The sequence below is a fragment of the Papilio xuthus genome, unplaced genomic scaffold (genome assembly GCF_000836235.2).
Source record: "Papilio xuthus unplaced genomic scaffold, Pxut_1.1 DF824992.1, whole genome shotgun sequence".
NCBI lineage: Eukaryota > Metazoa > Arthropoda > Insecta > Lepidoptera > Papilionidae > Papilio > Papilio xuthus.
This window is the reverse complement of record NW_013533657.1, coordinates 5,567,234-5,583,447: the sequence shown is the minus strand read 5'-3', so window position 1 is coordinate 5,583,447 and position 16,214 is coordinate 5,567,234. Positions and strand designations below refer to the sequence as shown.

At 31.8% G+C, this 16,214-nt stretch overlaps 2 protein-coding genes across 5 annotated transcripts in view; both read right to left on the bottom strand.

Moving 5' to 3' along the window:
• Positions 1 to 14,917, bottom strand: part of LOC106126738 (NAD kinase) — a 34,770-nt gene extending 19,853 nt beyond the window's left edge. The window contains exons 1-2 of one of the 4 annotated variants that reach the window (XM_013324559.1): positions 14,711 to 14,917; positions 11,879 to 12,013 (exon numbers count right to left, since the gene is read on the bottom strand). In XM_013324559.1, the coding sequence (XP_013180013.1) occupies positions 11,879 to 12,012 (134 nt within the window). In that variant the 5' untranslated portion in view covers position 12,013; positions 14,711 to 14,917. Of the gene's footprint in view, positions 1 to 4,340; positions 4,876 to 11,386; positions 11,650 to 11,878; positions 12,014 to 14,710 lie in introns of those variants that run through there. The other 3 variants (XM_013324561.1, XM_013324558.1, XM_013324557.1) reach the window with 3 other exon arrangements.
• Positions 9,277 to 10,841, bottom strand: LOC106126740 (uncharacterized). The gene has a single exon (XM_013324563.1). It carries the CDS (start codon positions 10,517 to 10,519, stop codon positions 9,362 to 9,364), a length of 1,158 nt encoding a protein of 385 aa, XP_013180017.1. The 5' UTR covers positions 10,520 to 10,841; the 3' UTR covers positions 9,277 to 9,361.
• Positions 14,918 to 16,214: the final 1,297 nt, after the last annotated feature.

Genomic DNA, 16,214 nt, shown 5'->3' with positions numbered 1-16,214 from the left:
CTAAGAACTTTGTAAACAAAAGTGTTGCTATAAACATTGTGTTGGAATCATATATTTTTTTTAATTAATAACTAGCTTCATGCTGGCAATGTTATTTTAATTATACTATAGTGTGGTCGCCATGGGAATAATTCAATAAACAAAGTAACAAAATAATACAATATAATGTAGACATATAGGTATGTCTGTAAAGAGGAATTCATCAATAATACTAATGGGTACGGATTTCCGAACACGAGGTCGGGGGTTCGAATCCCGCCATTCGACTATTGTCGTAGACCATATCCTAGCACAAGCCTAGAGCTTACTTGGAATGGTAAAAGAAATATTAGTAAATTTCCAAATAAAATCTGCTAATATTTAAAAAAAAAGAAGGTTACGTACTGATTAGGTAGTGTATGAAATTGTATATACAAAAACAAATAAATAGGAAGAGATAAACCACAAAAATACAAGCAATTCATCTCAACTTAAATATTAAGCAACGTTGCTAAGGGTACAGAGTTCAGTTAACCGGGTTAAATTTAGATGTCGGAATGGTACTCAACAATAGATCGGTTTAAATTTGAATCAGTACAATGTTCGGCGAAAAATTGTTGAGAGTAATGTCCCAATTAGGTGACAGATAACAAGTCTTTTGGATTCAAATATTGTTGGAAATATTTCCAAACCACATGTTCAATTGATTTCTAAGATCGCGTTTTAATAAAACCAATCCGGTAATAATAACAAAGTAACAGGCCGAGACGAGGTTCCTGAGGGAGCCTTCTAGCTTAGTTAATCTTAAACGAGGTTTAGGCTAAGTGCCATCTGCGATCGGCTACCACAAGCCCGGTGAAGCTGAAAATGCCTCCTCAAAGCAAACAGTGGCAATGCAGTCATAAAAAAAAAAACAAATAATAAAATCCCGTTTTAAGATAGGAAAAAAAAAACGAGATATTTTGGATAACATTGTTTCGAAGTTTATCATAACTAAATAACAACGAAATCACCTGTATATATAAAAATCAATTGTTGTTCATTAGTCTTGCTAAAACTCGAGAACGGATTTATCTTATCTTGGTCTTGAAATGTTCGTGGAGGTTTTAAAAGGTAATAGAAATCCGAATAATTGCCGGGAAAACGCTTTAGGAATCTTTTTCTAAACACGCGCGGGCGAAGTCGCGGACGACAGCCAGTTTTAGGAGTCGTATATTAGGTAAAAGCTATTATACTTATTGTCGTGTATACAAATTTTTGTCGTTAATAGGAAATTATTAAATACAGATAACACGTGTATAAGTTAATGTTAAGCTATACAAACATTAGTACATCAACCTTCACATTTTTTCCACTTCCTTATGTATATTTTAATTAAAAAATATCTTACGTAATTTGATATAAAAACTTTTTTCTAAAAACTACACGTTTTTTGCATTGAATATGGCAATATGATGAAACAATCGTTAATTTATATTCGCAAAAAAACTCGCAAAAGGAACATAAGAAATGGCATGTATTAAAAGAGAACAAAAATAATTGCACATTTATCAGCGGGACAAAATAAATAAAACATAATATTGCATTAATTAAATATAATATAGTCTTACAATTTTCGTATTTGGGTCACATTTAAATGATAAATAAACTTTTACTTTCTTATCAATGTAAATTACTGTTTTAATTGCGATAAGAAACAAAAAAATACTAGCCATCTCCCGCGACTCCATCCGCGAGGGATTAAAAAAAACTTAATTAGTGGCCTATATGTTCTACACGAGTGGAAGGTGACAGTACTCTATTCTGTTTGAAACTTAGGTTGTTTATCATAACCTTGAAGTTTTACAAAACGTGACATCTCTTTCATTCCTTCTCTAAAGATAGAGATAACAATAAGAGTTTACAAAGAACTTCCTCTTTATTGAAGTCAGTCAGAAAATCAAACTTAACAATACGTGCAAAAATGGCGACTGTTTTAGCGCAAAGCAATGAGGTCATTTCGTCTCTAGATGTAGGAAACTAGGACATTTCGTCGATACATGTTTTTGTTTCTACGCCTTCTAGATAATAACAAACATTAAAATGAACAATTCTCTTCTGCTTATTATCTTACTATGCAAATGTTTAAACAATTATTTTAGTTTAGACGAAACACATCCATGTTAAAGACGTAAGGCGTTATCATATTATGCGATATATAACAAAAAATAAACGACTGTATCATTTGATTGCGTTGACTTATAACTTTGATTTTTTCACAGGACCCAGGGACATCAGAACTGAGTATTTTGATATAAATTCCAACTTGATACCTTCACGCGTTCATAAGAAAAAGAGTCTTGACAGACGGACGGAAAACAAAGTGATAAGTAAGTAAGTGTTTCCGTTTTTTTTTTTTCGAGATACGGAACTCTAAAAATGTATAAAATGCGAAGCGTAATCGCATATAAACCTACAAACGTTATTGTCTACAATCTTCTCATTCAATAGGCGTAATGAATATAAAAATTCTGCAAGAGTAAACAAACTAAATCGATGTGAAGGCTTAAAATTTTAACACATGAATAGTTATCTGGGTCAAATTTAAACGAAACGGGGCGAAGCGAATGCAGCCGTAGTAGTAACTACTTTACAGGTCATTATAACTTGTTCCATTCCAAAGCAAACATAGACAAACTGCACATCTTCCTAAAACTCGTCAAATTTCTGGTATAAACCCTTTTTCTCGCATTATAAGTTTACCTTCCATAGTTGTAAAGCATCAATTTACTTTTACTCATTTTTTCTAATAAAATAAAAGAAAATAATAATAGTAATGGCCAACATGTATTATGTTCCATGACTTCGTCCGCACGTTATTAAAAAAAAAATTAAAAGTCTATGCTTTCTTCCAGAATATGCTCTATATCTATGGTAAATTTCATCGAGATTTGTTCACCGTTTTCAGATAACCTCTAACAAACATCCCCATACATCTAAACATTCGCATTTATAACATTAGTAAAATATTTATTTCTTATGGACATAACGCTAAATAAAGGCAAACGTTTGTCCAGAGAGCTACAAAAGAGAAAGGCGATAATGTGCGCTATCTAACGAGGCATTTGCTAGAAATTGCAATTCTGAATGCATTAAGTTGCATTTGACGAGCAAATTGCATGAAATTTTTAAAATAATATGCAATTTACTACTCATTTTACGGATGATACAAAGGTTTAAAAGGAACAAATAAACAAAATTATTACGTTATCATGTTCATATTTTATAATTAATCTTAATACTGACAAAACTTTTCCCGCGTAGTACGAAATGTACATCAACACAGTTGCTATGAGTTACTATGGCATCTTCTACTATCAATATTAAAATAAACTATTTGATAATCAATATTACTAATAATATAAATGCGAATGTTTCTATTAATACATGTTTCTTATAACTCCAGAATGCATTGGATCTCGCTGAAATTTCGCCTTGATGTTTTTTCTAATTCAACGAGGACAGCGTCGCGAGCGACAGCATATAATATGTGTTAAAATATATTATTAGTTAATTTACCTAACTAAAAAGTTGCTAACCGATCTATTGAATAGAATTATGCTTTTATTATTTTGATTTAACTGACAAATTAAGTAAACATTTGAAAGAGTATGCATACAATACTGCAAGTTCTAGTAATTCTTCTAGAATAAGTAAAAAAGTGGAATAGAAACAGTGCAAGTCCCTTCATTAACAATGTCTTTAGCAAGAAATAGGTAAAGGTACTAACGTGTAGGTGTTTTAGCACCAAGCATCTTTACTACGTTATTCGAACAAGACGCAATTGTGGTATTTCTCGCTCATTTTAATAAAAAAAACAACCGTTTACTTTGACTTTATTAGCTATATAAGGCGGTAAGAGACAAATTAAGTCGTCTTAACCCACTTTCCACTGCAGCCTTTTTGGAGCACGCGGGCTCACCTGTAGTTTCTACCTGATACACTCATCTACCCTAAATGGGTAAAAGCTCACGAGACAACACTGCTTTTATATTATAAAACATAATAACAATTATCTTAGAATAAAGTGCCTTCTATTGTGTATTCATTAATAGCTGTTGACTATGACTCCGTCCGCGCGGAATTAAAAAAAAAACTCGATACGTTCATCCAGACTATGGTCTACATCTGTGCAAAATTGCATCAAGACCCGTTGAGCCGTTCCGGAGATACCTTCAAACAAACATCTATCTATAATATTAGTAAGATTAAAACAATAGCAATTTAAATTCATCAATAATAATCTCAGTCAACTCCGGTCCCCTTGACCGATTTGTTTTTAAACAAAACATTTGTATCAATGACAATATTAAGAAACTTACGGCCAAGTGCCAGATCTTCGTCTACGATGAGCTCTTGGTTGTGGCTCCGGACAGTGCAATAATGCCTGCGGTATTAAACTCTTAGAAGATCGTCGTCTTGAGAATCTGTATTCCGGTCTTTCAGCTGTCTTTGCAATCTTTAGACTCGACAGCTCGCTCTCCGAGGAACACCATAACGACTCCATAGACAACATCGCGAGGTCTGTTACCACATCACTTGGATAATCGACACTTGTATCCTCGACGTACGAATTATACAACTCGCATGTCCGAAAGCGAATCTAATTTCTCAACACTGTCCGTCCGGCAACCTTCTGTACCACGCGAAACTTTATTGCAAAATAAACACGGTTGTGTCGTACGAAATTGTTAATATAGAAGCTAAGGAGTTGCTCGTTTGATGTTTAAAAAAAGTATACGAGTGCGCCGCCTGGTGTATACGTCCGAACACGACCAGAGCGACTGTGCAACTGATATCAAACGCGTTCGCTTCAACACACGTCGCGTTTAACGTTACCACGAAATTGCAAACAAAAAACTGCCGCGACTTTATCAAACAAATTGAGCGATATCTTTATGTACTTTACATATTGACTAGTCGACGATATCGTTCTTTTTAATTTGAATATATACTGGTTATCTGAGTACTACAATTTATAAACTTTGCACGGTACATTATCAGCACGTGTCCGGAGTATGAACAATGATATTTATATTACACAATATTATTATTTTAATTTTATATATTTATTTTTATGTCTGGCTTGTAGATGGATAGACGCCATCTTGCTCGAAAAAAAAAACTTATTCATTTGTTATAAAGCTAACATCTGAACTTGTTTAGTAAGTCTGTTTATCGTAGGTTTACACAGCACAAGAAGAAATAAATCAATGTTTTCAATAAGCACGAGAAAGACGCCCAAATGTGTTGGCAGTGGTATCGTACGGTTATCATGCGATGACGCATTCAGTCATTATAACTGTGAATATTAAAATTACTAAAGTTATTATAAATTAATGGTTAACAAATTATAGTTATTAAAATTCGATTAACATATTTAGTGGAATCAAAGTAACCGTGTTACAATGTAAACTCAAATATAGTTTATTTCAAATATTTTGACAGTCCAAAGTAATCGTCGCGCTGCGCAGTCACTCCCGCATCGCGCTATACCTAAAATTATGTTTTGCGCAGTGACCCTCACGAAGTTAAGAGCCGCTAAGATATCTGACTACTGCTGTAGAAGCTTGTCTACAACTAAAATATTATTAGAGAACTGTGTCATGATATCTATTAAACTGTTATAACCTTAGATCGTTTAACTAAGCAACTTTTTATAATTATAAAATCAAATAAATAAATATTTACATAATCTGTGAATAAGATCGGGTAGACAAAACGTTTTACCTATGAATTTTTAGACATTATTAGTTTGAATCCTTTTGGCGCGAATGGCGCGCTTTCGTTACCAAGTCGGAATGGTTTGTGACAAACGTTGATATTTTAGTAAGGCTAGTGTTGCGCAGATACACCGGCAGTGTCGGATTATCTTCCTAACAGAATATTATTAAAAGAGTTTAATGATTTATGTTTGTTTGTATTATGTTAAAAAAGATTAAGGATAGCAGTCGCCGGTTCAAAACTATTTTTTTGATACTCAATATTACTTACTGTTAATGTAACTAAAAAAAAAAGTATGAAAATTTGTAAAACTATTATAATTATCTTCAGCAATAATGGCTTTATAATAATATTATTATATGTTAAAAAAAAAACTAAACCGATTTTAAATGTTTTACTAATAGAGAGTAAGCTTTATTTTTTGTCTATCTTTTTTTACCAGACGACTGAATAAATTTCTTTGGATTATCATAGTACACTTAAGTTGATTACGGACTCGTACTTGGAAATAGTTGACGGTGCTCTACAAAGTTCTTCCGTCCATTAACAACTCTAGGATATTAGCATTTTCAATACTCGACAATCTTGTTATGAATCACAAAACCAGTTACCATCGGAATCTGTCCTAGCAAATATTTGTTCTAGTTATTTTCGACTTTAAAAACATTTTAGTTTACTCTATCATCATCCCAAATCTAAGTAACAATTAGTGATAATTTCAAATATTCTTTAATTATTTGCTTTTGAATATGAATGCTACAAAAAAGTAATAAAAACTTATTCTGAAGTGAATGGTCATAATTAGGTTAATGAAAGTTGTGCCGCCTTCTGATTACAAGTCACGCGATATCTCGCTGAAAACTGAATCTAATTCAGTTTGTTCTAAATCCACTTTAGTGAAAGTAACATCTTGCTCATGGACCGCAAACAAATGAAATGATTTTTACAGATTCAGTAGCAAATTTTATAAAATATATTATAATTTATAAATTATTCAAAATATGGTTTTATTATAGAATCCTTTAAATCCATGCATTTTTCTCTCAGAAACACATACACCCACGAACATATACATCCACTCGTACATACATAAACACGCTCAAATATTTACATGCAGTATTAAACTATTTTAATTATAATTCTTTCTCTTTTTTTGTAATTCTTAAGTAAGGCAAGCAATCTCACAATGTAACTAACATATTACTTATACTATAGCACTAAGACGAAAGAGACCTGGTTCCTATAATACGGGTCTAGAACCTAGTTTAGGAATCAGGCGTACTATTACTATGTAATTTTATCATAATTTTTGTTGCCTAAATAAACGATTTTTATTATTATTATTTATTATCCAGTTATAACTGGCTGAACTTATCGTCATATATCTCATTCTCTTTACAGAAAAAAAAACAGAGGAAGCAATATTTTCATCGTTATAGTTAAGTTTAATGAAAGAGAAAAACTTTCATTCATGATTTTCTATGAAATATTTCGTCTAAAACACAACGCTGTATTGTGAGATCAGCAAGATCTTTCTAAAGTAGCTTTGGTTAAGATTCTCCATACATTTATAATACTCCATACATTTATAATACTAAAATGGGATTATTTTTCACAGACAAAAAATGGATGAATACGAATTGTTTATCATAAATCTCAAACGATAACATTTCAGTCTACCGTGTACAATAACCTCGTAATCCAAAATGTGCGGGCATTATAATTGAATCGCAGACGGTGGGTCAAGAGTCATTGTCCTGCAACTGTTACGCACCGGGGTGTCTGACTCAGGCATGTGGTAGCTTTATTCCTAAAACTAATAAAGGCTAGTCCACACCGCTGAAACTACGCCACTTATTACTGCAGATGTGTGGTCGCTGTCAGTGTTGGTTTACTCCTAAAACTTTTAAAGTCTGAAACTAGATATAAGCTACTTATCTTGGCTTCGACTAATTTTCAAAATGCTCACATATACTTAATACTGTTTACCGGAAATAAAAACGTTTTTTTTCGGATGTTCACTAAAATGTATTAAATAAAGATATTGGCAGATGACTTAAACAGTGGAAGTGTAAAGCTAAAAACCAAAGATGATGTATTTATTATAAGTTATTATTATTTTAAAAGTAGTATTCTAAGCTACAATTGAAGATTGTCAAAATTGATAAAGTTTACTCAAACTACCTTTATAAACGCTTGCTTGTAACCTTTAAAGTAATAACAATGCGTGGGTTTAACAGCTCACGTACTTTATCCAGTAGTTCCGAAAAACAACTGTGCCTGAGGCCTCATAATTGTTGTTATCCAGTTCAATGTATATTTATAGTCAACCAACATCAAATACCCAAGTATTGACACACCCTTTTTAAGTTGTTTGTTACTGCCGTTTGCACTACTTCCTTACTGAGGCAATTTGTTTTAATGAATTTAGCTATTAATTTACTTTCTATTATATATCCTTTATAGAACTTCAGCTATCTATTGCGAATTATTGCATTTATCTAGTTTAGTTAGTTATTTTCGGAAACTTCTGTATCTCACTCGATGCATTAGTTGAATTATATCTTGACGCCTGTTTAATTACAACAAAATATTTATCTATCATATGTCATTGCTATACTAAAAATGACAGGCGCTTTTACAGCACAAATTTTAGCTTCATGGCCTTGCCTAGGGTTAAATTAGTACATCTAGATACAACATAATAAAATAAAAATAATTTATTCTAATTGCTAAATAATATTTATTTTGAAATGAAGTCGTAATTGTAAATGAATTTACCACATATCACCAACATAAAATCAAACTAAATAGTAATTAACCTGTAAACATTATAAATATATATTTATATTATTAATATATCTTAAATAAAAACCATTGAATCATTAAATGCATACAAACGCCGGACAATCTAGGTAGTTGATAAAAATTGGCTCTATAGAGAGCCGCTACAAAGATTTATTAAGCCATTTGAGTCAAAATAAAATATTTCTCCTACCACAAAACAACATAATCGTAGACAAATTCAATGTGTTGGTTTAGACTTAATATTGCAACAAGCTATAGCCAAATTTTTATTGTATTGCTACAAAATAATCTATCAGCAATAAAATTAATTCTATGTTAACATCATGATTTTTAATTTTTTATTTTTAATTTCATAGAAACTGGTCAGTACCAAATTCTAACTTATTCAGTCTTAGGTGTAGACATTAACATCTCTTTTGCCGAGTTCAATTTTCACTTTACGAGAAAACTAAAATTACACTTCAATATTCTTATATCACTATTGTATTGCTTATGATTTCATTTCTAATGAACATAGAAATTGTCTTAATTTTTGAACAAAGTCATCTTTTATATAAGATTTTATTTATTAAATCTTACAATAATAATTTGTTATATTTGTTCAAAACTGAAAAATACAGAAAATAAGCTAATTAAAACAATAATTAACCAAAAACCCTTGAAATATACTCAACAATTAAAATAAAATTAATATTTTGGCTTTATTTCCTATTTAACATTATCAGCTTTAGCAAAAATAGAAATTTTCAATTTAACTTTAGTTAAAAACTTGGTTTAGTTAGACATAAAAATGCAAGGATTATAGAAACCGTTATTTTAGTTTGGGTAATGGAGATATACTAACAATATTAGGTTTATCAAACTCATTTCCAACCTCTTCAATTGTAATAAGAAACTCACAACCTGTGTGTAAGAATTTCTGTAAACTAGTATCAAATTGTTTACTTTTTTCTATTGTACAATATATAGCAATCACAGGATTTAAAAAATAATATTCCGACATAGTCTTCATTCTTGACACATCTGCTTCAATAAGAAAACCCCAGTCAACTAATTGTACTAAAGCTTTTTCTTCCGACACTGTAATCTTTTGTATAATACCACGTTCATATCTTAAAAATTGTGGTACAAAAACACTTATAGCTTTGTTTTCTTTCATATCTTCCGGCCTTAAACTTTGTGCTTGCTTTGAATATGCCAGAAGATTATTTACATTATTAATATAGTCATAATATTCATCAACTTTTGCGACATAGAAATTATCAAGATCTTTTCCTGATTGTGTTCTTACATGTAGAACATTTCCTGGTTCTATCTTTGGATAAGTATAATAATGTTTTTCTTGCTTGAAATTAGGAATACGGCTAATAACATTTTCATTGTAACCCAATGTTGAATAACCTGTTAATGCTAACATTGTGGCAATATCATCGGGACATGAGTTAAACAATTCAACAATTAGTTTTAGACATGTTTTCCCTTTTACTATTAATTTTGCCTTTTCTGTTCCTATATAACATTTCATAGCATCTATTTCTTTATCCTTCCACAAGCCATTCTTAGGTTCACAATTTGCCAATTGACAGTGAGTTGCTAGAGGTGGCAACCCTTGCTCAAGGAGAGGAGAATACATATTTTTTAACGAGACAGATTTCTCTACACAACCATAATCAATGGCATATATGTCACATGTACAGTTCTTTTTTGCTGTATCTATATGATAAATTAAACCTCTACAAAAGTTCTTTAGCGTTTTTGAATAATAAACGATATTCATACTCAACTGCAAATCTTGCTGCTCAAGTTTCTGACCATGAGCTTGCATTGATTTTAAAAAACTTCTGTAGGAGGTAGGACGAACGTAAAAACTGTGTGGATTATTGATATAAGTAACATCGACCCATGTCGACGACCCAACATCGAAATTGTTAAGCGTAATTTCTTGCATCAATTCCTCAATTAAATCCATTATAAGAACGATAATATAATTTCGTATCTGTCTACGAACGAAGTACGAACTGTCTTGTCGGCCGCGAACCGGTCGAAAATCATGTAACCAGGATACAAATAAAATATATTCCAAGTAACATCAGAAGGCATAGGTTTTACAAGCAAATTTGATTTATTTACAATTCCAATTAACAACCGACCAATTAGTAAATAAAGGGAATTATTTATTTCGGAAACGGTCATAGACTAACGAAGATTAAGCACAGAGTACATGCAAAACCTAAATTTATAATCGATTGTTTTATTTATGTATATTTTCAGTGCAGTGTGGGGAGACCAACATCAACCTTTTCGGAAAAGGAATTACTAATATGTAGAAATAGCAAATATTTACAATAATTACGTTTGTAATCAAGGTTGGATTAAAAAAAAGATCAATTCATCATCATTTCAAAACTTTCAACTAAAATAAAAATGAAGCCAAAGCTAATTCCCTTTTTTATTCCAGAGAGGAATGATTTATACATATTCCGCACCCCGGGGTGAAGACGCGGTAGTTATGTGGGATTCTTCTCCCATGACGGAGGCATACCCACTAAACCTCTCTGTTCCTCCAACGCATCGGGACGGGGCCACGGGAACGCTTTCGCTCTCGTCCGTGGCAAGCCAATTCCCCATAGCTGATTGTAATAATAAAAAATTGGAAATTGTATTCGATTCCATACAAGGAAGATAATTCGATTAATCGATTTGTTTGACTTTATAAGTGTCTTTTAGTCTTTGACAAAATACGAAAAACAACACAGGTTCCTTTGTTGTCATTTTTAAAAAATCGGCGAATATCAATATTGATAATAGAATTTCACAAATGATAAGTAAAACATACCTTTCTTCTTCATCTGTAATTTCTTTGCTTGTCGCAGGTTGTTTAAACTTGACTTTGTAATCCATCTTCATAACCATACTTCAATCCCTAAATTGGTCCATTAACTTAACTAGGAAATGTAATATTTGCTTGGGTATAGTTCATCTTACTTATCCGTCTAAATCACAACACTTAAGAAGACGTTTTAACGGAAAAAAGGTATTATTTTACGATTAATAGGTTAACTGTCACTACAGTTTATACCTTCGTTTATTGGTTTGACTTTGACATTAGATTGACAGCAGCTGTACTTCACACGCACTTGACGTTATGTCCTATGACGTTTATAAATGTGCACCTCTTCGCAGTTGAGCAGAGAAACATTTTATTTTTCTTTGTGGGGTTGAAAAGTAAAATTCTTTGAGTATATCCTAAAAGGTTAACCTATCGACATTTAATAAATTGTGCCTTAGTTTTATGTAACATTAAGTTTTGCATTAAAAGTCGACTTACCTGAATGTTTTAAGTTTGTCTACCACTTTGTTAAGTGGATTTTTACGAAGTGGTCCTGGAGATCCTCCCGGGGAATTTTCACGAGATTCCGCCGCTAAGGCCCGCGCCACTACTAAATCTTGCTCGTTTAACATTCTGGAAAATAAAAAAAAACATTGTTTAGTTAAATGTTTTGAGAAAAATAATCTGCATAATGTTTTATGAGATCTTTCTTAGACTATACAAGTTGTCAGCAGTTCACAAAACCAATCACTATAACTGACTTTAGTGACTATCGAGGAAATGAATGCTCGATTTTTAACCCTTGTAGCAAACACTGCCACACCCAGAGCCAAATAACGATTCTTTAAGCTATGAAAAACGATTCTTAAATTGAATCTAAATGTCATAAAATGTATGTGGCAGTTAAACATTTAGCAAGCAACATTTATTTAAAAAAAAACTTGTTTAATTCTGAGCTGCAACATGATGACCTATTTTGATCAATGCCATAAGTTATAGTTTCGACTATCACCTCTGACTACAATACTTTTTAACTGATGTTTCTTTGAATTGGTTACGCCAAAATAGACTGTAAGACTTTGAATTAAGATTTATAATAGAAAGATTCGCGGGTAGCTTCGCGTCGTATAGGTACAGTAGAAATTATTGGGATCTTGTTCAAAGCCCAAGGTAAACTTCATGAGCTCTGACTTTTAATCACGAATTGAGAGCACGTGTAGTGTGACCATTCACTATTTTTTTTTATTATATTACCCAGCTTATGGTGTCTTATAAGCTTATTAACGGTTTGGTTGAACTTTAATGAACCAATGAAGTTACTTAGACAAAGACATTTACATAGTAGTAACGTAAAATACATTAAACATAGGCTTTGATGTTTCAAATGACATTTTCAGATAGGTTTTTTTATATACATAGATATAGTCTTCTCATTGAATCTGTAATTTGTCGTATTAAGAGGTACTCTTTTGTAAAAAACCGGACTATAGAGGCGTTTTAAGGCAGAAATCTATAATTCGACAAATTCGATGATTCGTCCCTACCTGGATGTGTTAATCTAATTGCTGCGGTCCTACTGTGTTTATATCTTTATATCTCTCTATATAAAATTGATGTATTTGTGTTGCTTATAAGGAAGAAAAGAATAAAAAAAAATTGAGGCAAGACCGCTTTTGTTCCATGTAATCTCCGAAATGGCTAGACCTATTTTGACAGTACTTTGACTGGAAGAGAGTTGATGTATGCAGGAGTAACAGGCTACTTTTTATAAAATCTACGCTGAAGAAATCGCGAGCAACCACCAAACGAGTTCCCGTGGAATTACTAATTGATTTGCTTCAAGAGAAGTTCAGTAAATGTATTAAATGTAGGAACGATTTATCCAGATGTTAAAAGCGATAAATACACGTAAATATACGCTTCCCAAATTAAGTGTGAGTAACTGAGTGATGTTTAAAAATATTTACATAGTCTGATTTTGTCTACACATGTGTTCAAGTTATAAAAATGTTAAAGAACATATTAAATGAAACAGGATTGTGTTGTAATGCCAAAGTCAAAATGTTTTGTACACATTCTGGTTTCCTCAGAATATTCAAAAAATTTTCACCAGAATCTATAAAGTAGTTTAGGAATGAAAGAAGTTCAACAATTGTTTTCTTATTTATTTAGAAGAGATAAATAATAAATATCACTTATGTATATTATGTATAAACTTGTACATATGTCAAAGATTTATTTATTCACTTGCTTTTTATTAACCATTGTTTTCTTATGCATTAACTTCACTCAGAGTGGTCTGAAAAAACATTAATTACATTTGCCCTATTTAACCTAACATTTTTCAAGGTTGGCAATGAACACTGTTATAAACATTTATAGACACACAATACTATTTACTAGCTGTCACCTGCGAATCCGTCCGCGCGGAATGAAAATAAAAATAATTACTAGTCTATGTGTTTTCTACAACTATGCCAAATTTCGGCGTGATCTTTTAACATCCAACCAAACGTTCACATTTAAAGTTTTAGAGAGATTACTCGTACTAAATATTATATCATGAGAACTAAGTTGCATGTCGGAAGACGTCATTACGGTTTATTGTACAGAATAGAAAAAATCTACAAAAGAAATACTCTAATGAAACTATTATAGGATATCTTTGTCTCTTGTTAAACAATAATCAAACAGAAAACTGAGTCTTGAAAGTAGACGCCTTGCATTTAACGCAAGTGTTATGTTATTTACACGCATTGTACAGGAAGTACCCGTGAATTTAAACCAAATAGTAAGTATTGGTTTAAACTACCGAAACATTATTGCAATTTTATTTTCGTCTTCCAATTGAGCTATCGTCTGTTTGCTGTTAATTTTTTGCGGATTATTGCAACACCATGTTTCATTCAAATAATAAGATTAATTACGTGTTTTCATACATTCGCTTTATTGACCAAGCATAATAAGATGTTTCATATTATGACTACGTAATGTGTGCATAATTGTATTAGCATGCAATGCCTAACGAGTGAGAAATAACATTGAATCAAGTATTTATTTTGTTTTTTGTAGGTAGATGTCGTGTTAAAAAAGACCTTTTATTTTTAATTCAAAAAATTTATAAAAATTACTATGCGACTACAATAAGATAAGGCTTGAGGATTATGACGAAACCCGTCTTTATTGAGAAATTCTTTTAAGTTAACAAAACAACAAAAAAATCCTTACCAACTCCAAAGTTCAAAAATAATTATTTTAACACGGTTATCAAACAGTGGCATCAAAAAGGTTAACATTTTCATCGCTAAACTTTATTTAAATTTCACTTACTTTAAATGATAAGGATCCACACGTGTCCTGTTAACGTCACAACATAACCTCGAACTTGTTAGATTAAAGGCACTGAAAATTTAAAAATAGAACGGGATAACGCGAGCGCGGGAAAACAAATCTGAGAGACGCGTGCGCGCTTCTCAGCGATTTGTATGACAATAAACGTTTATATTTTTAGTTTAGGGGTCGGTTGGGTCGTAGTGGCAGGCGTTGCGGCGTCAATGAAGTAAGCCACGGCCGCCATCAAGCCTCTCACTGCTTCCTAGGCTTGTCTGTCGATCGCTCGATACAACTCCGATGTCGTGCTGTAATACATGTGTTATCTAATCTTTAATCTACAATATCTTTACTGCACGTGTGCAGATGTAATCATTATAAATACTAAACGTTACGAAAGTTTTATAAATATTATCTTTCATCTCTGAATGTTTATAACTCTCATTTATTTGACGGTATAGTATCAAAGTAGAGCTTTGAAAATCTTACTTCGTATTAATATTATAAATGCGAAAGTTTAGATGGATGGATGTTTGTTTGAAGATATCTTCGATAAACGGCTCAACAGATCTCGCTGAAATTTGGCATAGATGTAGAACATAGTGTGGAAGATCAGATAGGCTACTAATTAAGTTTGTTTATAACTCCACACGGACGGAGTCGCGGTCGACAGCTTGTAGAGGTATAAAATGGTCAACGAAATTGTATGCGACTGGTGAATGACGATGTATGCAGATACCAAGACTTCAGAGACAGTGTGTATTCACGTTTCTTGGTCAATGTCGTACCTTTCTTATTTTCCCATCTTTTATTTTTCTTGTTCTTGTCTCTCTACGAAATTCATGTGCTTGTTAAGTTTTTTTTTGTCATTGTTGGCACAAATCCCCAAGAGAAGGAAGTGGAGCTGAATTAATGTAAACAAAGTCCGGTAGAGCCACGGATCATTTTCAATTTGTTTTCTAAATACATCGTTCTGTACATCTTAATTTTTTGAAGTTTTACATAATATAAGGAAAAACCTAAATCGTTATATTCTATAAAAACAAGTTTGGATAAAGGCAAATATTATACAACTACTTGATTGTTCAATTACAAAATGCGGAAATATTTTTTTGTTTTTATCACATAGCTTTTGCCCGCAACTTCGTCAACTTAGAAATATAAATAAATCTAATAATAAATTTAGCTCATAGGCTATATTGTTTAGTAACATTACTCTGTAATAATGTGGCTTTTTAATAGTAAAAGAGTTTTCTGAATCAGTCCAGTAGTTTTTGAATTTATTCGTTACATACAAAAATACTATCCATCTTTATAATATTACTGTAGATTATGCAGTGATACAAGTCACGTGAAATCCCAACAGTTGAAGTTTTTACATTAATTTACATTGGAAAAACTCGCTTTTGATGTAACGTTACAAAATATACATTTATTCAAATGTACAGTCATTTTAAACTTGTTTTTTGCTAAAACCTAATTTTGTTATTACAAAAAAATCATA

Excerpts from the sequence above, each read along its gene's own strand:
- LOC106126740 (XM_013324563.1), bottom strand. The coding sequence starts at position 10,519 with ATGGATTTAATTGAGGAATTGATGCAAGAAATTACGCTTAACAATTTC.